At 42.6% G+C, this 27,647-nt stretch overlaps 1 protein-coding gene across 7 annotated transcripts in view; it reads right to left on the bottom strand.

Moving 5' to 3' along the window:
• Positions 1–27,647, bottom strand: part of LTBP1 (latent transforming growth factor beta binding protein 1) — a 199,293-nt gene that overhangs the window by 167,660 nt on the left and 3,986 nt on the right. For all 7 annotated transcript variants that reach the window (XM_035108252.2, XM_035108243.2, XM_035108244.2 and 4 more), the window contains exons 2-3: positions 27,426–27,496; positions 9,220–9,505 (exon numbers count right to left, since the gene is read on the bottom strand). In XM_035108252.2, the coding sequence (XP_034964143.2) occupies positions 9,220–9,505; positions 27,426–27,496 (357 nt within the window). The remainder of the gene's footprint in view (positions 1–9,219; positions 9,506–27,425; positions 27,497–27,647) is intronic.

Here is a 27,647-nt window from a genome sequence, read left to right as displayed (position 1 = left end):
TCCTCACTATCTCTGATTTGAGAGAAAAATCAGTGGAGCATAGTGGCCCATTTGGGAAAGCACACTTTCCTACATATCAGAATCGGAAGAAGATTTCTCCCTCATTTCCTCCTTTGATCACACATTTGGCAAATAAGAGTTAAAAATGAAAACTTGGTAGACCAACCTCTGGATCTTAAATACATAAGATGGGTATTAAGGTTCTGTTTAGTTCAATGGAATTTACTTCCAAGAACTACAACCCCCATGCACATGCAGAGCTCTAAGCCAGGGGTCAGCAAATTTTTCCGCAGGGGGCCAGTCCACTGTCCCTCAGACCTATATTTGGGGTGGGGGGTGGGAAATGAACCAATTCCTATGCCCCACAAATAACCCAGAGATGCATTTTAAATAAAAGCACACATTCTACTCATGTAAATACACGCTGATTCCCGGAACGTCCGTGGGCCGGATTTAGAAGGCAATTGGGCCAGATCTGGCCAACCAGGCCTTAGTTTGCCTACCCATGCTCTAAAGCACACAGAGGCCTTCTTGGTCCATTTTATGAGTAGGGGCATATATGACATGGAAAACTTCTTCATACGGAGAGCTACGGTACCTTTGCAGAACAGTGTATTAATTGGTGTTTGGATCATGGCCGTCCATATACATGTAAATATACTTACTGAGAGTCAATTAATACAACCTTTCTCACTTGCCAAGATGTATACTGACATGGAGTGGTAAGATAGTTGGGCAATTTTACCACGAAATTTTGTGATTTTGGCACATCTAGTGAATCAATGGCAGACTCAACTACCGTACAGCATGGACCGAGTCAGCCTATGTCCCAACACATAAGGGTCACCTGACTCAATCACAAAGAAATGCTGTATTGGAATGTTGATCAGGTTTCCATAGCTTATTTAAACCGATGCCCTCCACCCCACCAATTAAAGGGGGGCATAAATAGAGATTCCATAAGCACTCAAGAAAGAGGAAAAGCTATTTTTGCCAATTTCCCCTTCCTTCAGCAGTCTCCTGAAAATCTGCTTTGAGGGGGTAGGCAGAAAAGGCTATAAGGCAAACGTGAAAATCAAACATCAACCCCTGCTGCCTTCTTTAAGGAGCAGCGTCTGCTAGGCTGCCATCAGAAGGAACCATTCGGTTCATAAAAGACCCGCTCTGCATCAAAGCCAAAATCTCTATGTTACAAGACAAAGGATGCCATTGGGAAAGTCTTGAGGAAATAGTAAAGGACTGGCTGAAAGGAGTAACAGAACCGTTGTAGAAGATGTAAACAAAAATAAGCAAGCTATAGTCATCTAAATATCACCACACTCTTGATAATAATAACAAAAAAGCCTATGAAAAATATAGTATTCATCAATTGTTCAGTTTGTGAATAAAGCATCACTTAGTTTGGACTAACTTTTACTATTTTTGCCAAGCAGATAATTCCCCCTAATTGTGTTGTTTTTTGATAACAGAGCTATGAGGCAGACACTTTTTAAAATGGGAAAATGAAACTGTAAAAGCACAACGGTTAGCTGACAGCCTCAGAGACAGCATTCATTCTGTCATTTAAGAATTGATTAGATTGCTTTTGACAATGTCCAGACTGCTCTTTTTGCCTTTTATTGCTGCAGTGTTTTTCAAATCCTCTGTTGTCCTCTTACTCAACATCACCACCTCCAATCTAGCACTTTCTCATTCTTATTCTACCCATTTCCCTGTATAAATTTGACCCTTTGATCCTGAACCATGCAGGGTGAATTGCAACTTTCATCACTTACCGGTACTTTTTTTTTTCTAGGACAGTCACTGATCTTACTACTGCCTACTGGTCTGTCAGTGAGGGGTTGTTGTTGTTTTTTACTGCAATACTTCTTATTGTGTGAGTTATTGTTTCTTTTAAGGTTATTACCTAGAGAGTTTTTGTGTGTATTTACATGCTGTAAACCACACTGAGGACTCTTCTGAATTATGCTGGCAGGATGGATCTCACACAAAAGCAACATAAACATGGGAGAGCAAATGAAACATAAATTTCTACCTCCAAAAGACAATAAACAATGCATATAAAAAGGAAAAAACTAATGAAGACACAATGTATTATCCCACTGAAGGGAGCAAACCTATGGGAATCCCATTTAAGTGTTATCACAACGGCAGTTCGTTCATGCTTCCAGATTGCCACTGCTTACATCTTCCAAGGCAGCCAGATCTCAGTTACTTCCCCAAATCCAAGTTTTCTCTCTCCCATGCCCCATTGTAATCCAGTACATCCCATGCAGCAAGTCAGCCAGCCAGCCAAAGATGCTGATAGGTCTTTCTATCACTTGAATGTGGGGGAGGAAAAGGATGTCACTAGCTAATGAACAGATTCACTGTCATTAGCAGAGGCTAATGATTACCATCTATTTGTAGAAATGTTTCCTGATCACAAAAGAAAGGAGGAGAACACTGAATCTTTGCTAGAACTGAGCACCAAATGTGAAACATTAAATTACCCTGGCAAGTCTTCTGTAGGAGCAAAGAGGCTAATATTTGGACCAATTTTATTTGCCAGCCCAGCCTTGCAAATTAGCTTCCAAAAATTCCTGAGTAGGATGCACACCATAAATAAATACCATACAAAACCTTCTGCTCCCTGATCCCCACCCATATCTGCCCCCTTGCTACAAAAAACAGTACAACTGCTGAAATGCATCCTTTTTTTCTGGAGATGATCTAAGATGGCGGAGTATCAACATCCTCCCTTCTGACCTCCGTACTTTACTGGTTTGTTTTTAAGTTTTTTACTGTTTTATACCGTGTTTATATTTTATTTTCGTTTTATTCTTATCTACTTAATTTAGCTCAGTTTTAAGTTTTAAGTTTTAGTCATAGGTTTTAAGGAATTAAAGTACAGCAGGGAGTTGTTTAAAGTCTTCCTGACCTTCACTTGGGGGAGCGTCTGGGCCTCAGCGTTTTTTTAAAAGAAGAAACCTTTCAAGTTGTGACTGCTCTTATCGTTATCTCCCTGCATTTACTCCCTGCTCCACCATTCTACTAACCAAGCAAATGAACTGAAGCGAGACTTTTACCAACCTGATTTTTACCAAATAAATAATGGTGACGACCCGGAGTGGCTGTAAAACCTCGGGCCTTCCTCGGAGTGATATAAGACCTCTCTCTAAAAGAGCTACTCTAAAGGAAGCACAAACAAAAATCACTCGGCCCTATAAGAATAGGGGCAAAGTGGAGCTGATTGAGAATCAGCAGAAAATTGAAACTTCCCCCCTCTGCACCGAGTCCTCTGCCAGCCACAACGAAGGGCCGGCAGTGCAGAGAGAGGATTGTGCGGAGGAATGCCACAACAATGGGCCGATAAAGCTCAAAATAATTTCAAATATAACTGGTACAGACACCGAAGTACTCCCGAAACAGAGACTTAAACCCCTAGCTTCTCCTGAACCATCCCAAGACCGAGAAGTGGAGGAACTGATGTTAAAACAAATTGCAGAGCTGTCTTCGGGAAACTCTAAAACATCAAAAGATTCTTGCTTCCAATCCCCTGAGACAAATGGTGAGGATTTATCCGTTATCAAATGGCTGGTGCTTTTAACTGAGGATATTGAACATATAAAATCCTACCTGGGCACCTGTACAAAAATCCTCACTATAATGATGGACACTTGTAAAATCCTCTGCAGGGAACCTGGCGGAGTGACTGCAGAATTGGAAAGTAACAACAACTTGCCTCCTATCACCTGCAAAAATAGATCATCAAGGAATGTAAAGAGATCCAGCAGGGCTATCGCCTTGAAAAGGAGGCCCATAAGTGCAAAAAAGAGCAAAAATGTTAAAAATTTCAAGGCAGTGCGTTACAAAAAAATGGATTTTAAAAAGCTCTTTAAACTCCTCAAGAGTTCCCCAATAACCGGGATCAGTGGGAACACCAAGAAACTTCCTGCCAGGAAGCCTTCTAAGCAAGAACTTTCTATAAACCCTTGCCCTGATGCTGCATTGGAATGCTTGGAACCCCTAACGCCTACCCCAACACCTAACTCCAAGCAAGACCTTTTGATTCAAGATCCATGGTCTCACGTTTTATCTGCAGATAAGACCAATCCCTCTAAGAAGAGGAACCTGACAAATAATAACTGGAATTTGGTGCTATACCGAAACAAGCTCGTTCTATCAAATTATCCTAAACCCCCAGGACTCCTGTCACGAGAAGAGCGTAAAGCCCATCTACTGAACTTTCTAAAGCTCTATATGCCAGGTATCCTTAATAACCCTACTGACTTGGCCCAAGTGGAATATCTATACTTCGACGGATTCCTTGCCAGAGCGGTGGTCTCATTTTATGACGGGAGACTGGCAAAACTGGTGTACAAATGTAGAGAACACCTGAAGACAAGTGGCGTAAGAATCTCAAGGTACTTTAAAAATGAAGCACCCCCAATTCCACTTATTCCCCATACTGTGATTTTGCCAAAAACTCTCCAACATAAGATTGACCAACATGTTCTAATTGATATAAACTCTGTGGATGACATCCTTAATCACCCTACTGGTCTGGTAGCCAAGGACCCTCAAAAGTTGGACTCCCTTGGGCCCACGTATGCGGTGAATCAGGGAATCGTCCTTGACAGCTTTGAAAATAATTTACTTCATTCTTATAGTGCTCTCCCACAAGAAGCTCAGAAAGAAATACTCCAAAAAATGGACACTCTCCGCCTTTGCCTGACAAAAGTGATGAAGGAACAGCTGAGACTACCTAAACAAAATATACCTGACTGTGCTTCAGATTCTGCCCCATTCTTATACCACCAAGAGCTGGACTTGTGGGTTGGGAAGGCACCCACCCCTTCCAGCCAACAGGTTGTTGCTGAGATGAACCCACTCTTCCATAATCTGGAGGCGAAAACCTCTCCACCAGACTCATGCACCACGCAACCCCCCTCTGAGGCAAATATGGCCACAACATCTGCCTGGGATAAAATGAGAGAACTTAATGAGGCCGAATTGGGCTCTCCATATAAAGTGCCCTATATGAGTGCGCTTACTTGCAACTTTATTAACCCACTCTCTTCCAACGTGAGCAAGCTGAATACATCCATAGATATCATCGAACTGGTAACAGAACCAGCTGAACCAGCTCAACAAATGAGAGACGACCCTATTTTATTCTCAGCCCCGAAGTGTGATCTGGTTGAAGACCCAACGGGTCGTATTAACAAAATTACTCAAACAATTAATGAAAATCCAACTAGTGGCACTACTTCTGTTGACTTAATTTCTCTCTCCCTAAGTAATACCCCTCTAATTCTACCATCTGGCTCTGAAGAGCCGACTATTTTAGGCCTAAAACCTGCCTCTAGTGAGACGAGTGGCTTGATTTTACAGTCAAACCATCCCAGTAAATCTAAACGATTGGGATGTATAACACGATTGCCACCTTCTCAAAGAAAAATAACTGAATTTTTTGAAGCTGAAACTCCCCCGAACTCAGAACCCCATTCCCACTCGATTTGACTACCTAATGACCAACCTAGTCACCCTCTGATGTCATTTCTATGCTGGAATATTGCGGGATGGAGGGGGAAGAAACTTGATCCAGACTTCTTAAAATTTGTTAACTTATTCCAAGTGATTCTTTTACAAGAAACTTGGGAAGAGGAGGTGATTGATATAAACGGATATGATATTATTTTACTTCCAGCTTGTCCCTCTCTTAAAGGTGGACGCCCCAGAGGAGGTTTGGCGATAGCCATTTCCCTCAAATTGCAAGCAAAACTTACACTTGTGAAATCACTCCCTCCTTACGCGATCACAGGCTTGATTTCAGGAGGGAAATTTGAATTACTGGTAACAAATGTTTATTTCCCCCCTGGGGGGCAAGCAGCGGACCTCCACTCCAAATGGGAAGCACTTGAAGAACATCTAGCTTTCTGCTATACCAAGTATCCGAATACCTCGTCAGTCTTGGGAGGTGATTTCAATGCTCGTACAGCTGCAAACTGGGAAGCGTTAGGCAAGGCCAAATGGTGGGTCCCCCCTGATCACCAGAACTTGGACCTATCCCCCCACGTACAAAGAAAATCGAAAGATAATAGGGTCAATGAAGCGGGCACCCTCCTTTATCAGCTGATTTTACGTATGAATTTAATAATTTTAAACGGGAACTGTCCCCCGGATATTCCGGGTGATTTTACTCATTTGAGCACACATACAAATAGTGTTCTTGATTATTTTATTGTCTCCAGAGATTTATTCCCAATTTTTTCTTATTTTAAAATAGAAAACGTTCAAATGAGCGACCATCTTCCCTTGAGTGCCAAGCTTTCCCTAGACTGGCAGCCAGTCAAGTCTAGGCACCCCATATATATGGGAATAAATGCTGCAGAACAAGTGAGAGGAACAAAATGGTCTGTAAGTCAAGCCCAGAAATATACGGAATTTTTCCAACAAGAGATAGTTCAAACCCATGCTCTTTTAGATTTAGATCTGTATGGGTATGAACAAATTATTAACTCATTCTCTCTGCTTACGGAAGACCTTATGTCCTTTTTTACAGTACCAGCTATTCAGGTAAATTGGGCCCATTTTAAGACTGGTGCCCCCTGGTTTAATTTACATTGCAGACAAGCTAGACAGCATCTTTGTGCCATTTACAAAGAATATAAATCTTCTGGTGCTTTAGTATTACCTAGAAATTACCAACAAGCAAAAATAGCATATAAGGAAGCTCAGAGAATGGCTAAACAAGAGTGGCAACAAAATCGCTGGCAGGCACTCATAGTCGCCTCTAGCTCACGTAGTTCACGGCAATTTTGGCAATTGGTTAATAGAAGATCAAAGAGGTACCCCCTAACAATTATTCCTGCCCCAGTCTGGGAATCCTTCCTAAGGAAATATTTTGCGTCAACAGAACCCAATACCAACACTCTTGATGATGTATTTGAGCATCTCCCCATCTGGTCCCCTATTGATCCTGACGAAATCTTGGATCTAATTTCTAAACTTAAAATTGGCAAAGCCCCCGGGCCAGATTTGGTTCCGGCGGAAGCCATAAAACTACATTCTGACTGGTGGGCAAAAATCTTGGCTGTCACCTTCGATGCCATTAATGCAACTGGAAGGGTACCAAAAATATGGAAGGATGCTATAATAATTCCGATATATAAAAAAGGCTCCCCGGATGATCCGGAGAATTACAGGAATATTAGCCTATTGTCAATAATTGGAAAGATATACGCACTTTTTCTATTGCGTAGACTTACTCAATGGGCTGAAGAAAAGAAACTGATAGGCCCTGAGCAAGCAGGATTCAGACCGAACCAGTCAACAACGGACCATGTTTTAGTTTTGCACCATCTAGCCCGAAAATATTCTTCTTCAAACCAAGGCCAACTCTGTGCGGCTTTTATCGACCTTAAGGCTGCATTTGACAGCATCCCCAGAAGGTTACTCTGGGAAAAGTTGGTTCGATGGGGAATTGACAGACGACTTTTGTGGCTAATAATTCAGCTGCATGAGGGGTCGGCTGCTAGGGTGAGAATAACCCCAGCCGGCGATCTCACAAACTCTGTGCCCATCAACAGAGGAGTCCGTCAAGGTTGTATCCTAGCTCCTTTTCTTTTCAATTTATTTATTAGTGACATGAGGACACCATTGGCTGAATCTCAGACAACCATTCATGCCCCCCGTCTTGCAAACTATCGATGCCCATTACTACTCTATGCTGATGATGCAGTAATTTTGTCATTTTCAAGAATTGGCCTCAGGAGAGCACTTAAAATATTTGTTTCATACTGTAAAACCAACTCCCTTACTATAAATCAATCTAAATCAAAAGTACTAATCTTCTCAAAAAGTCGAAAATCCTATAAGTGGCAATTAGATGGAAAACCTATTGAACAGGTATATAAATTTCAATATTTGGGAGTTTTTCTCCAATACAATCTGGGTTGGAAGGCGCATATTGCATATATTTCAAATAAGGCTAAAGCCCTTTCTTTTGCGCTTTTGCGCTTTTTCTTTTCCGATGGGGCTCTTCATGTGCCATCCGCCCTGAAGGTATTTAAAGCCAAAGTGATCGCGACACTGGCATATGCTGTCCCTTTATGGGGGACCGCAGTAAATTTGATGCCATTGGAGGTCATTCAAAACCAATTCCTGAGACGGCTGTTAAAACTCCCTCAGTGCGTTAGCAATGCGGCTATTCGCTTAGAATTAAAAACTACATCTTTAGAAAATACTCTTTGGAGGCGCAGCCTTTGCTATTGGTTGTCCTTATGGCAAAGGCTCCCGAATCTGTACCTGATTCAATGTCTTTGGAGGGATGATTTTCCCAGCCCATGGGCAAGAGAGATCCATTCTAAAGTAGTGACCTATGGATTGTCCCCATCAGAACTATTAAAACTGGACCTAGCCACGGCTAAAAGAACCCTCATTCAAAAACTTGAGGAGATTGACCTCCAACAAAACACCATTCTGGGTAGTGGCACTTGCTCACCACTAAATCTTGGCATAGTGCCTTCCCAGCAGATACCATCTTATTTGACTTCCTTGTCTGTAGCGGTCCACAGATACGCCTTTATTAAGGCAAGATTTAATGCCTTTCCTTCTAATGTTATGAACAATAGATTTTCCAAAGGTCAGATTTCAGCTGTGTGTGTATGTGATAATAGATCTATTGAATCCTTACAACATATACTATTTTGCTGCCCACTGCATTCAGTTTCTCGGACCAGATTTTTGTTCCCTTTATTATCGGAAACCTCAGGTGACTCCTTGGAAACACAGTTAACACACTTACTGCAAGATTCTGATCCGAGTAGGTCCCTTTTTGTTGCCAGGTTTCTGATTACAGTCTTAGCTTATAAGAGGAAAAATGGATTACTTTATGATTATTGATCTCGCTTATATAATACTGATTTATAGTGATAATCTGATATTTTAAGTGCTGTATTGCTCTTATTTTAATGGAATTTAGGAATTTATGATTTTAGATATGTATTTGAATTTTATTAATTTTATTTTGTCATATTTGCTTTGTTGTACAATGTATATTGGTATTGCATATGGGCCTATGGCCGTAATAAACTATCTATCTATCTATCTATCCTTTTTTTCTACAGGAGAGGGCCTTCTGGCCTTGTTCACATGTAATGCTAAGCACAAGAAAAAACAGTTTTCCAAACCAACTTTTTTATTTTTAATTGCACAATGAGGGAAAATACTTACTGTGATTGCATCTGCTGTGGTAATCCGGAGGGTTTCTGCTTTAGTGTAAAGGTCATCTGAGCCATGGGATTGACCTTTTGTTGGACCTGAACCTTCTTTGAAAATGTCTGCTGAACAGACCGCTGAGGAATAGGCCATGGTGGAGTCACAGGGCCTGGTCCTCCAGGAGAAGCAGTTTCTTGCTTACTAGCATCCTCACAAGTGCTGCCTTTTGTCCCAGGTTTGCACACACAAAGCTGTGGTCGCAGACACATCCCTCCATTTTGGCATGGTGGTGAACAGTTAGCTAAACAAAGAAGAGAGAAACAAATGGAACAATTAAAATCTCTTCACAATACAATGTGAACATTACAGGATTTTGAGGTAAAACTCTTATCCCTTGATTAACCATAAGGCTTATCAGGGGTGGGATGCCTGCAGGCCAAATTAGGGGTCTGATTTGGCCCATGAGGCGGTTCCCCCCCCCAAAAAAAATGCCCACCTGTCCCACACCTAAGGTACGCTCCCAATTGCTCCTTGGCCAGAAAGGTTTGCTGTGTGCACCAATCAGGTAATGAACATTTGGAGCGCAAGCATCCGGTGCCGTGGTGCAAAGATCCCTGCAGCACGCCCCCCCCCCGGGTTTCCCAGAGTTGGCGACCTTTTTTAAGGGGGGGGTACCAAAGTTGTTGACCTTTTTTAGGAAAGCTTCCCCGGAGTTGTTGGCCTTTTTTAGGGAGCTGACACCATACATACATTATCTCTGCTTGGGAAAAGCAAACAGGAAACACAAACAAACTTTGTTTGAAGAAGTGTGCATGCACACGAAAGCTTTATTTTTTTAACTGTACTGTGTTCCCATATTCTTTTTTTCCAAGTTGCCTTACATTGGGATGATATGCATATGATCTTGCTGCAAACTTGCCATACAGCGTGCAAATACCAGTAAGCCTATCCTTGCCTCTCTCTCTCTCTCTCTCTCTCTCTCTCTCTCACACACACACACACACACACACTTTTAATATCTATCCATAGGGCTGATCCATTTTATCTTAGGTAGGATTTAAAGATTAACAAACTGCCAGCGATCAAAACAAATCCAGCTCCTTCTCATTTTAACCCCTCACCCCTCCTGGGAAGAAGAAAAAGAAGAAAGGGGGGCAAGTGGAGGAGGTTATATTTATGCAGATCTTCAGACACATTTTCTCTCCAGCAAAGCCTTGATAGGTGGGGTGCCTTCTGTTACCTGTCCTTACAGAACTCGATTCCCGCCCCTCCCCCCCCCGACCAAAGAAGTGTGTTCCCAATTACAAAGAATATTAAATAAGACAAATACATATCCTGGGTTTGCATCATGCCAAAGCCCACAACCCTAGTAGGGGGGGTCCCTGCTGACCCCCAGAACCCACTTGTTTACTCTTGCTGTGTGTTTGCCTGACTTCTCAAAACAAGAGCAGGGAAAGCAGCTGGCTGCACTTGCTGCTTCAAGGCAGTGGTTCGTATTGCGGCTCCTGCTCCTCCTGTGCCGCTGAACTCCGTCAGCCAGAGCTGGGAGGCAGAATTGGGGCTGCGCGCCCAGCGCTCTCCTCTCTTGCCTGGTGGCAGTGCTGGCAACAATGGCGGCTATGGGAGCACCTGCTTCTCCGCCTCCTCTTGCTGCTGCTTCCGTAACTGAGCCTTGGAATCCGTGTCATCGGCACTTGGAACCTTGTGGTCATAGAGCCCACGCAGTGCAGCCAAAGGAGGCGGGATGGGGGGCAGCACACAAGCCAGCCAAGCGCCCACCCCCCAGATGAGCCAGCTGGGCACATGTACTTGGCTTGGCCCAGAAGACCGCCTCCCCTTCCCTCCGCGCTCCAACTTTACGCCCACCCTTCACTGCAGATGGCAGAGAGGAGGTCTGCACAGCCCGCCTGCTGCCGTTTAAACACGACAAACCACACACCCTGCCAGCCGGCATGACGTGCCGGGCGCCTGGAGCTGGCTGCCTCAGCGGCAGTGCCTCACTCACTGCCCCGAACATGAGCAGTGCATGGTGCAGCTGTTCCTGGACACCACTGCTTGGCGCCCCTGCTGGGCGACCACTGTAGCGCAGGGCGCCACTACACCAAATGGAAAAGACGGCTCTGCAAACATCACTTGGATTGGCTGCACTGCAGTTTGATATTGGGGACTCTGTATTACAGTCAATCCCTGCCCATGCTATAAGAACTGGGCAACTGACTGGCACTTACAGCAAATCCCAGAGGGAAATGTTTCCCTTGCCCATGCAGTTTGAAATCAAACTGGGGAAAAGAAAGCACCTCACCTGATGTCATTGTGACATCAAGTAGCTCACAAGTGGGCAGCTCCACTCACCTGTCAAAGTAGCCTACAGCAGTGTTTCTCAACCTTTTTTGGGCCACGGCACACTTGTTCCGTGAAAAAAATCACGAGGCACACCATCATTTAAAAAGTTTAAAAAATTAACTCTGTGCCGCCCTATATTATAATTATGACTGTAAGAAACACTTGCCAAATATTGCTTTCTGGCGGGTCAGTGCTGCGTATTGGCGGCCGCCAGGCTCGTTTGCACTGAGCTTTGGGAAAGAGGAGGATAAATATTGCTTTCCGGCAGGTCAGTGCTGTGTATTGGCGGCTGCCAGGCTCGTTTGCACTGAGCTTTGGGAAAGAGGAGGAGAAATATTGCTTTCTGGCGGGTTAGTGGTGTTTATTGGCGGCCGCCAGGCACGTGACAATGCAAATCGCCCTTCTCGTCGCGGCACGTCGCGGCACACCAGCCAGCGTCTCGCGGCACACTAGTGTGCCGCGGAACAGTGGTTGAGAAACGCTGGCCTACAGGGCTTGGGAGAGGTTAAGATCCAGCCTGCCAGCCAGATCCACTCCCCCACCCCTAAGGTACCAGTAAATGGTGCAAACTGGCAGTATGTGAATAGGGTTTTGGGTTTTTTGTTGCTTTGACTATGTAGCAGTTACTGATGTAGGTATTTACTGCTACACATAATACACACGGTTTATTTGAGCTTGGCCCTCACCTCATGCTTGGCCCTACACCAATTTGATATCTGGCAGTAAATTAAGAACTTCTACAGGGAGACGGTCCCCTTTTCACCAAACTACAGACAAAATCTTCATACAGATTATTTTCTGCAAACAAATACTTCTCAACATAAAAATGCTCATGTTATCTTCACACATTAGTGCATATTTCCACAAGGTCACCATCTCATTTAAGGAGGAAAGTATATCGTTTAAGAAAGAGAGGTTTTAAAAAGCTCAGTCTCCTGTTCCCAATAAATTTGGTGTTGCTGATACGGTAGCTGGGACACAAAAAGCTCTGTAAATCCTTAGGAGGCTAAAAATCTTTCTGACATTGCTTAGAGGTGCCTAGGGCTGTTTCAAACATTACTAAATTTGCATGTTTGCCATTGGTGGCGGTGGGGAATTGTTTCGCTTGGTAAGCCCTGGGAAGTTCTATTTAGCTGCCCTTGCATATACAGTGCAAGGCCCATAAAAGTTATTGCCCACCAATCCAAAGCAGCTCACCAGCCATTTATGCACAGCAACCCCCACTCCTACATCTAAAGTATATGTGGATAGGTGAGCCACTCAGCAAAACAGTGCTGAGGGCTAGTAACTGTTGCAGACTTTTGAGCAAGAGCACAATAAATATCAACATGGACATTGAGTCACTATGAAAGTGGCTTAGGATGCATCTGGGAAAGGCAAATGAGAACTGTGTTTAACATTTTTTTCTCCTACACACAATTTATTGACAGTAACCATTCAGTAAATAGATGTTGTCCTGTAAAAAGGCATGGAGGTGAGGGGGTGGGAGGGAGGGAGTTGAAGACAAAGCTATACAAATCTTTCCCACATTTTTGTTTGTTTTCACTCTGAAACAAAACACACACAAAAAGCACACACTCCAATACACATCAAGTGAATTTCCCTCTTTGAAATCTGTTCCATACCGTCAGTGAAGTTTGTGAGCTGCCTTCCATCTGGACTGAGAACCAATTGTTATTTCCAAAACTCAGATTACTTTCAGATCCCGAACATATATAAAACATAACCTCAGTGTTCTTTTGTCCTCCCTGACTCAAGGGGCCTTTCATACTATATAACATACTGTGGAGAACTTGCTATGTCAGAAAAGCTCCCTAAGAGCAGCCTAACACCTGCTAAACCATAACAATTAATTTGGGTGAGAATAAGAGGAGATTATTGCATTAGCATGTAGTTGTTTTGGACACAAGTCCCATTCAAAGTTCCTCTGAATCCCCTCTAGCTAAGGCAGAGGGGATGTAACCAGCCATCTCTGTGGGCCTCTGTGCAGTGTGTCTGTCTCAGCCAGTATGTTGTGTTGTTGCAGACAGAGCGGCTCCAGGACTCCAGTTCATCGGTAACTAAGATCTGTGCCTCTGTGAAGACTGAGGAAGCTGTTATGAGCACTCTGTGTATGCTCTTTAACTACGCTGTTTCTGAACAAGTTTATTTTCTTCAGTAAAGTTTCATTCTGTTAATGAAGAAGACTCTGCTTGATTAATTTACCGCTGCACGGCATATTTTGTCTCACTCTCATCTTTTAAGAATGTTGTGGAAGACTTGTTCCTTTTAAATATATTGCCAGATGAGCATTTTGATTTCTGTGTATTGCTGATTTTATCTTATTTTAATATCTGTTGTTTTGTTTTACCATGCACGTCATTTTGAGGCAGAGTGCAAAAAAATGTGACATATAGTAACAACAGTAATGATTCCCTCCGCTGCCATTCAAATTCAATGTGCTGCCCTCCACTTCATGCCTGCCAGTACTCATTACCAGTTCCAGCTGGTGCCCTCAACTGTCACTTCACCCAGAAGACTGTTCAATAATGTAGAGTTGGAACATCTGGGGGCTGTGGGGAGGCATGCAACTTATTTCCTTCCCCCCAGTTTCTCTTGCATCTGCTGCCACAGCAGCAGCGGAGGAAGCCGCTCAGGTGCCTGGGGCGGCACGCCCAGGTACAGGGCAAGCCGCCCATGGGGTGGTACACCACGGGGCCTCCAGAGTCTGCCTGCCTCCTTCCACTCAGCCTCCCTACAGCTGGGAGGGAGGCAGCGGGCGGACCATTTGGGCAGTGCGGAGCCTGCACACGCCCAAGCCACCACGTCACTCCCAGGAGAGACACATGGCTCGGGCATGCTGCAGGCCCTGCAGTGAATGCCGCCTGACATTTTGTCACTCCCCTCAGTGGTGACACCCAGGGCAGCCCACACCCACCGCCAGAAAATTCAAGTGCAGAGTGAAAGTTGGAACATCAGAGACCTAGGGAGAAATGTATGTACACCTTTCTCCTGCCCAGTAACTATTATGCAATTTCTAATTTATTAAATTTTCAACATAGTCTAAGCCACCTCGAGACCTTCAGTTAGTAGGTGAGTTTAAATCCCTCAATTAATTAATTAATTTGAGTATTGCAAGCTGCACTGGGGATTCCAAAGCGCAGCTGCATCTCAGAGCCTTGCCTTAATTTATCTATCACAGCCTGTGGGTTCTTCTCTCTTCTAGAGATGCATGAGCTGAAATCTTCCCTCTACTGCCACTTTTCTGCTCCAACATGCTCCCCTAGTGCCTCCCGGTTGGTCTCAGGCTGTACCAACTCCAGCCTCCCTTGGCTGCCTCTGCAAACAATAACTCTGGCTTTGTGTTTTGGTTTAAGAGATCAGCTTCACGCCAGCCCAAATCTGATAAGGTCTTGGCAACATTTTAATCCATCTTTCATTTACCCAAGTTAGTATAAATATTCTCAACTGGGTTACCCATCATTCCCAGCGTATCTGAAAATAATTATACTTGACATTCCCAAATGGGTGGAGAAAATCTAAAGACATGTTGCTGGGATGTTGGGAAAGAATTAAAAATAAAGACTAGAACTGCAGCACTATATATTCATATACAGTACAGACAAACACATATATGTAACAAAAAAAAGGAATAGTTTATTTTTATTATAGTGAAGACACATAAATTAAGATCCAGGTTAGGAGATGCAAATAAAGGATGAATTGTGCAGTAATGCTGCTATCCATAATTTCCCAAAGTTACATAGGAAGCTGATGCACAGATCGTGAAGACATATTTTGTGAGATTCATAAAATATGTACAATTTTCAGGCAGGGGAAAAGGACAGAAACTTCTGTTTCCATTTGCTTATGGTCTTGTGGCTTTACAATATTAGTGTACAAACATCACACTAGTGTACAAACATCAAGTCCAGCCTTGAGGATCCAGATCAGGCATCCCCAAACTGCGGCCCTCCAGATGTTTTGGCCTACAACTCCCATGATCCCTAGCTATCAGGACCAGTGGTTGGGGAAGATGGGAATTGTAGTCCAAAACATCTGGAGGGACGGAGTTTGGGGATGCCTGATGCAGATACACCAGCATTATGGTTCCTATTTGTTCCTAATATTTATTGAATCTCAGAGAAAAAAATATTTACTGGGACTGTATAGAAAAAATACATCTAGGTAACTGTAGAATCCAATATTACAATTCAGAAACCTACTTAACAAGAGCAAAAGTACTGTAGTTTACATGATCCTCCCAAATGTTAAATGTCAAAAAATGAGCATTCAAATAAAAACCCTCCCTCGGTTATGATAATGACAAAGGAGATTTATAAACATTAATGGATTTTATCCAACATTTCCCCAAATAACTGAGAAAAATTATTAAGCCTAACTCTTTTCTGAAAGGCAGATGTTTATTTAATTATAAATTATATCTTAGCTATTAACCCCGCAGCCAGAATCATATTTTGGTTAAAGTTCATCCAATTTTACATATGATGCCTATAAAACACTACACAGTTTTCTCCTCTTTTATCATCTGGCTTCAACACACTAACAAGCAGCAGCATGTCCAATTCACATGTGAAGGGAATAAATTTGAGCCAAATTGCTTTTTATGCAATTGCTGGCAGCAGGTGAGAAAATGTTGCATTGTGTCATCATGGCAATTTCCAGCTGCCCTTCCATTGAATTTATAATAGCAAGCAGTATCAGATCACCAATGACAAAACACAAGGCTCCAGTTTTAGCTCAGGATAAAAAGGATTTTACCCCTTGTGCCTATATAAGACTATCCAATAAGATAAGTTACAGAGTGCTGTTATATTAAGGTTGCACCTTATTAACAGCCCAATCCAATGCATCTTCTCTAAGAAGTAAGGATGAAGAGCTCATCAACAAATTCCTCTCCAATATCTGGGGATCCCAAGAGTTAACACCCAACAGCAGGCCTGTACGGAGTTGGTCTGAGGCACAGGGCAGGAGTCTTGTTAGAATAAAGTTATGAATTCAACTGAAAAAGCAGCCGGTCCCTAGCAGAGGCCTTCTGAGGCCCAGGGCAAGTGTACCCAGCTACCTGACCACCTTTGCATGGGCCTGCCCAACAGAGTTAGAAAAAGAATGTGAGGATACAAACCATAATATATAACTGCTGCAACTGTCTCAGGCAGGGCCGTCTTGAGCAGATCGCGTGCCCTGGTGCTGAGGGGCGGAGATAGCTCCGCCGCCCGCCCTTGCAGGGCGCAATTGGTTTCCACACGGCTTCGACGCGCGGCGCCCTCCTTCCCAGGCCGGCGTCCAGCTTACCAGCCCCGCGCCATGGTGCACTGCACCACCGGGGGTCTACAACGAGCCGGGCCTGGTCTCAGGTGTCTCCACTCTGTCCCCCTGGATATATATTTCTGTGTCTTCTCTGAACTGTATTGCACTAATCTTCTTCCATCCCCAAAGCAGGCAGCAGTGCCTCCCACACAAGGGAAGCACTACCCTCCATATAAAGCTAAGCTCTCTGTTGACAAAGGCCCCTACAAGTAAGCAATGGTGGTTGGCAAGGCCATGCTGCTCACTTGATTTCCCAACATGGAAGTCGCTGTTGGTAACTTGAGCTGGGAGGGAGGTTGGTGCGGTGCAGGTACTGTGGCAGAGTCAATCAATAGGGCATATTTGTTCATAACGAGGACATGATTGCATCTTTTATCATTAAGATGCTGTCTGTCTGAAGTGACAATACTTGCATTGTACACCAAATTATGATAACCTTTTTTTCCTATTATGCCCATTCACAAGTTGTGCCAGAAATGTGTGTCACAAAAAAAAAAACTAGAATAAGGGTGCATAATATGCACAACTGGATCAAAACGAGCTAAAATAAATAAATGAAGGAGTATGCCAGTTTACTAAGTCTTCACTAGGGTCAGGATGCCTGGGTTTCTGAGCAGCTTTGAAAACAAAAACAAGTACAATTTATGCTCCTTATTTTCCTCAGTGGGAAAACATTATAAATATGTTTTTAGAAAGTTGGATTTTTTTAAAAAAATCAGCTTCTCTACTTCAGAGACTGTTGAAAATTAGTCTTGCATTATTCCATGGTTAGTATAATGGTTTCCATTTGCCAACAACATGGCAAGGTCTACCGAGTAAATCACAAGCAAGTGCTCAAACAAAACAACACCCTCAAGTCTGGCTGTGATCCTATACTCACTTACAAGGAAGTACGTAAGCCTTAATGAAATCAACAGAGATTAATTCTGCTTGTACCATCATAATAGTACAGTATTTAGGCACATCACAAGAGGGAGAGGAAGCAAAATGGGCAGCAGAAGGGTCCTATCTCACCTCTAGGGAACTTGTGAAGTGAATTTGCGTATGCCTCTTCTCCCACACTCCCATTTTCTTTACGTGGCCCACTAGTTCTTACTACTTCTAGGAACGAAGCACTTTGTGGTTGCCTAGGAACTGCGCAACATGTTCTCAAAGATGAAAGCCATTATGGGTCATGGAGTGGGTTGTAAACGGCTGCCTGAAGACTTGTAAACTGCAGCTGTTGCTCTCTGTTATCCCTGAAATTGCGTGTGCTGCAACCTGGATGGTATAAGGGTGACTTAAAGCTTAAAAGCCTCAATGAACCTGCCCTGCTACATACATTACTATATGGTTAACATAAGCATCTATATCAGATGAACTCTGATACCACTCAGAGGTCATGAGGGTTCTCAGTTACAAAATAAGCAGCAGCCTTCCAAGTCTCAGCATGAAATAGGAATCCATTCATTTGAAGAGTAGAGACATACAGGAAGATATAGCACAGAATTCACACCACAGAGTCTAACCATGTATTCCATCCCACAAGCCAAATAAAGCTAGCATTGTTTTTTAAAGGGCAAAAGGAGAATTAGAGTTATCAGAATGCTAATAAATAGGAATAACAGGGGCACATAACTTTCAGCATATTTACTTTGAAATGTCTGAGTTGCTATTGCCTATACAAAATGGCAATAAAACCTCATTTTAAGAATGCAAAAACAGAGCCCTGCTGGATCAGGCCAGTGCCCCATCTAGTCCAGTATCCTGTTCTCACAATGGAAAGTCTACAAGCAGGATGTGAATGCAACAGCACTCTTCCACTACTGCAGTTTTCAGCAGCAGATATTCAGAAGCAAACGGCCTTCAACAGTGGACAAAGAACATATCTATCCAGGTAGCAACCATTGATAGCCTTAGCATTCATTTTCTTGAACTGTCCAAAATATAGTGATGCATAGCGATGTTGAAAAGGAAAGAGCATTACCCCGGCCCCACAAGGTGCTGGGATGAAATTGTCACAGCTCTTTCTACCGCCAGTGGGGGGAACAACAAGCAACACCCCAGCCCCGTGAGGCGCCAGGGTGAAACTGCCAAAGAAAGAAGGTAAGGAAAGTCTCACCCACGATATACCACTGGGTGAAGGTGCCATCACGCTCTGGCCCTCGAACCACTCCTAGACAATGTATTGATACATCGCCCAGGCCTACTATTCCCAGGCAGGGAATAATCAGGGACACAAAGCAAAAAGCAGGCATGTCCTTCGCAGGTTTGATGCAAACCATACTTTGCAAACCAGGATTAGAAGTTATCAGTTTTCAGTCCTGGTTTGCAGGCAAGCAAAAACCATAGTTTGCCAGTTTGGATAAAAGAGCAAAGCATGGCTTTCATCAAACAAAGAAGGGAATCACAGTGCAAAATTGGAAGGAATACATACAATGCATGAGAACAATGGTTTTGCCAGGTTCATTCACATAAGGTCGCATCATAGTTTGGCATTATGTTTGGGTCAGACTATAATGTGTAGCATGCAATACATAATTGTTCCAGCTGCAGTGATAATTCCTTTTACCTCTGTGGATAAAAATTCATTCTGTGTGGAACGCAATAAAATAGCCAAATTTATTTTGAGAGATCAAGTGGAACTATATCCCTGCATATACCGGCTGCAAGGATATGAAATAATTCCACCATGTGCAATTAATCCTTAACTTCAAGTTACTGTGTTAAGTTTATTTGAATAACCTAGCCCCCTGTGCAATCACCGGATCAATCTCTCTCTCAGTTATTGTTAGTACAGCAGTATAAGTCAGGGACAAATGATTTCTGCAGTACTGAAATCTCACTACTGAAACAAAGAAAAGAAAGAGAAGCACAATAAATTTATTTGCCTGATAAATTCAAATTAATGTGAATTCATCCTCTACCTGTCAGTCACATCCTCTACCTCGCTGGATCTTGGCATCCCTGCTGCCAAAGCTGCCTCACCACTCCAACAGCACGCAGCAATTCCTACCTCAAATCCTAGACGATCTCCCCTCCCCTCTTTTATCTTGGCCTTTACTAAAAAAAATTGTTCACTCTTGTCCTCCACCCATCACTATTATAGATAACTCCTCAGTGTCTCACCCTCCTCAGTTACTGTAACTCTGTCTTCCAGCTCAGCTTTACAGTTTTTTAGCTTCCCTCTTTGGTCAATACCACTCCATAATTTCCAACTCATAAAGATAAATGAACGTATTCTGCAAGAATTAAAAAAATTTTATAGTTCTGTAATTCTTACAGTTTTGGGGTACTATCTCACTGGTGGACTAATACCATATCCTTTATTTCAACACTTTACTTTAGAGGGGGTAAAACTCTTTTACAATTCTTGCATTATCAGAGGCTTTGATATTGCAACTATCTTGATCTTCTTCTATATACAGACATTGTCCTTACCATAACTGTGAGGGCAAAGGGAATTCTTGTACTGAAAACACATCTAATGAAAGTGTGAGTCATCACTGGAATTCTTAGTTGCCTCATTTGAAAACATCTGATGCATTCCTGTAGTGACATCTATGGTTGTGTAAACATGACCTCTAGGAATGAAGCAAAAGCAACGTCTTCTCTTTGCCGTACTTAATCTTGTGCCCTAACAAAACAGTAAGTTTTCAGATTTGAACAACACAGCACAATAAGAATCTTCGGCTCTCTGAAGTTATAAATAAAACGGCAAAGTGCACAAATCATATCCAAACTGCTACTGTAACATTTCAGGTGCCTAGAAACACCAGAATTGCTATGCTAGATCCTAAAAATGATTTCATTATCCTGATGCAATTGTTCTCCAATCTCTGCATACACTCATAGTACTTTGCAGTGTGTTACACAAAGGCAAGTCTTTGGCTAATTAAACAATCTATGGATTTTTATAGTGCGGTGGGGGGGTGGTATTTGCGTTTCTTACTATGTTATGTATTTTTGTGTTTTTATCAGGGTGGATTTGATTTAAATCAAACTGATTTAAATCACGATTTAAATCACGATTTAAATCACTAGTCAGTAAGGCTTGATTTAAATCATAGTTTTCTACATAAAGACTAATTCATAGAATCATAGAATCATAGAGTTGGAAGAGACCACAAGGGCCATCCAGTCCAACCCCCTGCCAAGCAGGAAACACCATCAAAGCATTCTTGACATATGCCTGTCAAGCCTCTGCTTAAAGACCTCCAAAGAAGGAGACTCCACCAATTCTTGCTGGTATAACTTTAATATGCAAGTAGATGAAGATTTTTAGAATAACAACTTTTCATATTAGTTTTTTATCCCCAGTTTAATAGGTTAATCATTCATATTTGGACAACTTTACTGTTGTACTTAGGAAGGAGAAAAATAATCATTACCTTAATAATAACAATTTAAATAGATTTATTCAACTGAAACAATAACATTACAGCATATGTTATTTGCTTAAACAAACATCCATGCTTGTTAACTAATTTGGCTAAACAAAAACAAAATATATATATTTTAAGAAATTTAGACTGTCAGCCCAGCCTACACATGAAAAACTTAAATACTGTCCACTCCAAACAATCCGAAAAATATTGTTTCTGTTCTATTCACTGAACTTCTTGAAACTTAGCACTGAAGGGGTTGTTTCTGTATTCATAGGTTTGTAGAACAATAGGATTAAGGTCTTTTCTCTCAACTCTGTTCATGTTATAACATTTTTGCTGTGAAGAAGAGGCATGTGATCTCTGTTGAGTCAAATTCAGTTTTGAGAACTGCTAAAGTAAACCAAGCATCTGTGATATCATCTTGTAGGCAGAGAAACTGCCCAATAATCTTACAGAAACCTCTGGAAGAGCATGACATTGTGAATGGATTAATGGAATTTATTTACCCCAAAAATTAAACATATACAACCTTATTCTACATAATTAAAAAACTAATCTTTATTTCATGATGGAATAACCTTTGGATGGTAATATATTTTCCTCAAAAAGCATTTTATTTTTAAAAAATCAATTTAAATCAAAAAAATCGATTTAAATCAAAAAAATCCGATTTAAATCAAAAAAATCCGATTTTTTTGATTTTTTTAAAAAAATCATTGATTTTTATCCACCCTGGTTTTTATATTGTAAACCACCCTGTGATCATGGGATGAAAGGTGGTACTTTAATTAATAAATAAAAATAAACATTGCATGACTTGTGACCCAACAAACCAAACCTTGCAAGTGCTTAACAGCCTCCCTGCTTTTGCAATATATGGGTCACCACCATACTGTATATAGTTGGTGGGCTTGACAATGCTGAATGGACCACAAGTTGCATGAGCCTGCACTCAATCCTTAAATAAAAGGCAATTAATCCAACACAAACTCTCCTCCCTCTTTGCTGTGGCTCCTATGTCAACCTGATCAGGCTATATTTCAAAAAAGTAAGCAATGCACCAACACCTTGTCTTATACTCACTACATATAGGTTCAAATTCCCTATTCAGGCTGCAGCTTCAACAGAAGATGACAGTATGACCAATTCAGAGCAGGCCTATGTTTTATCTTTTTCATGTGGTAACCACTTGAAACAACTTTGGCACGGTGCCTTCTCCATGCCAATGCCATAATGTGTCAAGGCAGTCATCTCATTAATCTTAAAAATTGTACTGGGGAGTTTCCATTCCAGCACAAGGAACGGAGACTGCTGGTGTGGAAATCTTTGTGGCGGTTGGGGGGGGGGAACCCACATTATAAACAGCTGCATGTTATGACAACTACATAGAGAATATACCATATACAGGATATTTCTAACAGCTTCTGCACTATAAAGATAACACATAGACAGGCTTCTCAGTTGACCTATGACAGAATACACACACACACACACACACACACACACACACACACACACACACTTCCTTTTCCTCATCAGCTCTCTCTGCCCAAGGCCTAATTCTACACATTAATTTTTAAATGTCATCATTATTTTCATGTGGCGAACGTTCCTTCAGAATTTACAGCCACAAGGTATTTATTACATTCTGCAGAAGCTTAAATTTCCAATGAGCCTCCACTGTATGGTGAATATTAAAGGAAAATGCTCACAGTTTGAAAATTGTGAGGAAATGTTACCTCTTGTGTTGCGATGTAAAACAATGATGGCAGAATCTGTTCTACAGAAGCCTCATTCATACTTCGCTGTTTACTTCGCTGTAGACTCAATGTGTGGGAAGGAGAATAGGCCTATGCCTGACAGCTCCAGCATCACATCTCCTAGCCCCCCAGCCCTGACATCCATGCACTCCATGGAACTTCAGTAAAGTGGAGCCACCCCACACACAGGTACATATGCAATAGCTCCCCTCTACATATAATCTGTTGAATAGATGGACATCAAGAGGCTGAACCAGCAGACACTCTCTTTTTTTATATATAACAATTTATTAAATTTTTCCAATTAAACACATTTAAAAACATTAAGCAAAACAAACAAACATACAATACAACACAATACATACATCACTCTTTTTACACTTCTCACAATCTCCTATTAAGAATACTCCGCCGAGTTTGACTTCCCTCCCTCCCCTCAATAGGTTTTCTAATCAATTCTTATCTCGCAGTTCCTTTATATCTAGTCCTTAAAGTCAATTCGTAGGATTTATTTCAAGCCTGCAAGTGTCTTTAAACTTCTACAGTTCTTTTCCATATAATCCACAAATTTACTCCAGTCTCTTAGAAACCTTGTCTCCCTCTGGTTTCGAATCCTGCTAGTCAGTCTCGCTAATTCTGCATATTCAATCATCTTTGTCTGTCACTCTCCAATTGTCGGTAAGTCCTGGGTCTTCCATTTTTGGGCTAATAATGTCCTCGCCGCGGTTGTCGCATACAGAAATAGAATATTGTCCTCCTTGTTTATCTCTTGACCTATCATTCCTAACAAAAATGCTTCTGGCTTTTTGGGAAAGGTATATTTAAAAATCTTTTTCAGTTCATTATAAATCATTTCCCAAAAACCTTTAACCTTTTCACAACCAGCAGACACTCTCAACTCTCCCCTCCATGTATTGGTACCTGCCCCATTATGCTTCAGGCGTGGAGGCAGCTGATTCAGACCCACTATATCCTACAGAGTCAATGCATGGAAGGTTAAATTGTCTAGATGATCTTTGGCCCTGAAGGTCAGAATCTATCTCCTCACTCTCCAGCTGTTTCCATCTGCCTGCCTAGTTTTCCCAGTGTGTGGGGGGAAACCAACTTTGTAGGAAATGGCAAATTTGTATGCTCCTTTTTAGATATTATACTCAGAAACATTTAGGGATAAGGGTTACACACACCAAGCTGCCTAATCTAGAACTAGTAATACTTTATTGTCACTGTACCACTTGTTTACAGTGAGATTAAACGGGCTCCCCATCCCTCCCACAATCTCTCAGTCCTTATTACACTCTGTGTGCTGTCATACGACCAACCCCGAACGTCAGCTGCAATGTTGCTGTCTTCCATTCAGCAGCTTCATGGCCCATGGGTAGAAACTGTTCTTTAACCTGTTGGTGCGGCTTATCATGCTTCTATATCTCCTGCCTGAGGGCAGGAGATTAAAAAGGTGCTGGCCAGGGTGTGAGTCATCCCTGAGAATGTTCCTCGCTCCAGGACTCCACTAGAAAATCTCCAGTAATGAACGATGAAAAAAAGATTGTGTTTGGAGAAACCAATCCAATGCATTTACAGGATTTTGGGGTTGTGGAAAAGAAGGGGATACTCCTAAGCAAGGTCCAATAAACATATTCCTTAAGAAGGGCTGGAAACTGTGAACCACTAGCTCCTTCCAACTGGTGAAACATTCAGCATGAATGCTAGCTTAGCTCTTACAGGAATGTACATCAAAATGCAAATGTACTGCTGTAATAACATAGGCATCAGTGGCAGATGCTCAGACTAATAAAATCATTGTTTGTTACACATTAAAGATGGATTATTTGTTGTCTCAGACAAAATGGAATGCACTACATGACAGTTGTCCTCAATAAAACTATTTCTCCTTCCGTATGCATACCAGGAGTCAGACATTCTATCCAGAATTTATTGCATTTGTTTCCATATGTAAATGTTGAAACAAACAGAAGCATTTATTTAAGTCTATGCAAATTGAAGGTCTGTGTGGGACATCTGGAGACCAGACCCTCAATGGCTGCTTTAGCTGCACAGGCACAGACTAAAACTACGCCCTGCAGCAGCCAAGTGGGATGCAGCCAACCAGCTCTTGCCTACCTGCCACAGATTTTCCCTTGGATAGGGCTTTATGTGCTCTACAATTCCATGAAAACTCTCCACAAATACCGAATTCAGTATGGGTGTAGAATTACCCTAAAAATCTAAGCCTATCTTGAAAAGAAAAGGTATTTTGAGCACTTATGACTAGTGGCAGAAGAGGGGCAGAGTGGGCTGCTGAAGTATTTCACTGCTCTTTCGGCAGCCCACTGCACTCCCAAGAGGGAAGGGCTTTGCCTCCTTCCAGTTCAGCTTAGAAGCCAAGTGGGCTGTCAAGGTATATGAAACACTCGGCTCTTCCTCTGGCAGCTCACTGTATTTCTATGCTGGGCATGGGAAGACCTCTCCTCCAAACTGGCTGCCAGTGAAAGCAAAGAGCACACCATCCCTTCTCCGGCAGCCCATACTTGGGGCTCAGGGGATGAAGCCCCATCCTTCACTTCCAGCGTATGAACCAAGCAGGCTGGTATCTCCCTGTTTCTACACTGGAAGCACTGGAGGTGAACTTCCTTCCTGTACATCTAGCACAGAAACACACCAGGCTGGTGGCAAAGGGATACAGCAACCCATGCTTCTGCAACCAGCAGTGATCAACACTCAGAATCAGAGGCTGTAGTCTCCTGATTAAGAAGCCAGACAAAGTTCAAGGATCTAAGCCAGCTGCCGGGCATTAGGAGACCATTCTGCCTGAGCCTATCAGACAGGAGCAACCAGAAGAAACTCCCATACCACAAGGGCAAATATGGCCAGAGCAAAGACCCTCACAAGCATCTTTTCCTGAGTCGAAGGACCCAATACTTCCCACAATACCTCACCTGTTTAGTGGTGCAGGAAGTGCACCAGGCTATGGAACTGAGGAGTGCCCATCTTCAGGTCAGAGGTTTGTCCTTAAATTCTCTACAACAGGGCGGAGCTAGGAAAGGTACTCTAGAAGCTGAAGCTTGAAAAGGCTGTCTGCTCTCAACCTCTGTTGGAGCAAGTTGCTCACTCAGAGCTATCCGTGGTCCTGACCTGCCTTGCCCCAAGGGATCTGGTATCAGACCAGAACATGACAGACATACAGGCTGGTTTCTATGCTGGAAACATAGGCCAGGGCTTCACCTACTGGATGTCTAGCGTAGAAATCTATCAGGCTGGCAAGAGAGACACAGACCACTTCATCCCTCTGCTGCCAGTTCACTGCACTTCTGTGTGAGATGCACAGGAGGCTCTTCCTACATGCTCAGCATAGAAATGGAGCAGGCTGGAAAAAGAGGCAGGCAGTGACCATTCCTGGCCCACAAAATGTTTTCTGTGTCTGCAATCTACTCATAAGAGAAGCTGGGAAAGAAAGGAGAGGATGCTCTATCCATACTTCAACAGCAACTCTTATGAGTAAAAAGCAGGCAGGTAATTTTAGAGTGCTAATTTATACGGCTGCCTTAATTAATTTAAAGTGGGTAGGCTAAAATTTCTAAAATCAAGAGCTGCATGCAAAAAAACAACAACAAACCACCACACAAACAAACTCAGGTGGCAGCACTGAGGCCACCACAGAAATGGTCCCGCTTCTTGCAGAGGCTGATCTGGCAAACATGCAAGAAGGCATTCAGAGCAAGTTGCCACTTGCAGATCTTAACTGACAACAGAGGATCATACACAAAGCTGTTCTACCCTGAATTCTCACGCTTATATGAAATGATTGCAGGCTAAAATTAATTGATATTAATAAGGAACCTTAATCTTAACATAATAAAACTACTAAGCCCTGCAGGGGAGAAATACACTGCACTGTGTAAACAAACGATAGAGCCTGGTGGAGAATATAAGCTATTTTAGTTTTATTTGCTCTGTCAATTACTTCCCCTTATTTTATGCATATATTTACTTCATATAATGAAATCAGAATATGTTCCCTTACCATGAAGGTATGTTTTGCAATGGACATAGGGGATTTCCTGACAGCAAATACATATATGGGGCTGTGCCTCAAGCCATTAGCTGGCCACACAATGCTAGACCTTGCAAGGTCCATGATGGCTTTATTTATTTATAGAGTTGTATCCAGCCTTTCAATCAAATTATCCTCAAAGGGGTTTACAATGGATCGATAACACACACACAAGCTTTCACAATCCCACAGGTGATGTTTCCCTTCAGTTTTGTAGTCATAGGGCAAACTGGCAGTTAAATCAGAAGGGGGAAGCAAGCTCCTTGCCTTTGCTCCTTCCCTGGACAATAGTTGGGGATAGATGGGGTGGCCTCCTTCTTGCCGTGATATTTTTTGCCATGATGGAAGCCACTGCTTAAGGAAAGAGATTACACTGCACACATGGTTACTTACGTTTGGTGCACCTCTGAGAGCCAGGAGCTTTGCTCCAGCCGTGACAGCACTGCCCTCCACAGACATTCACCCTGCAGCAAAAGGAAAGAAAGGAAACAATTCACCACAGCCCCTCTTATAACCTCATCAACGGCCAGGTGCAGCACTCTCTAAATCCAGCTACAAATCAATTGCACACTTCTCCCCTTCCCCCACCCCGCCCACAATTGGGGAATGAGGCCC

Source organism: Zootoca vivipara, chromosome 3 (assembly GCF_963506605.1).
Source record: "Zootoca vivipara chromosome 3, rZooViv1.1, whole genome shotgun sequence".
NCBI lineage: Eukaryota > Metazoa > Chordata > Lepidosauria > Squamata > Lacertidae > Zootoca > Zootoca vivipara.
Note: the sequence above shows the minus strand (reverse complement) of the source record. Positions and strands in the feature narration are given on the sequence as shown.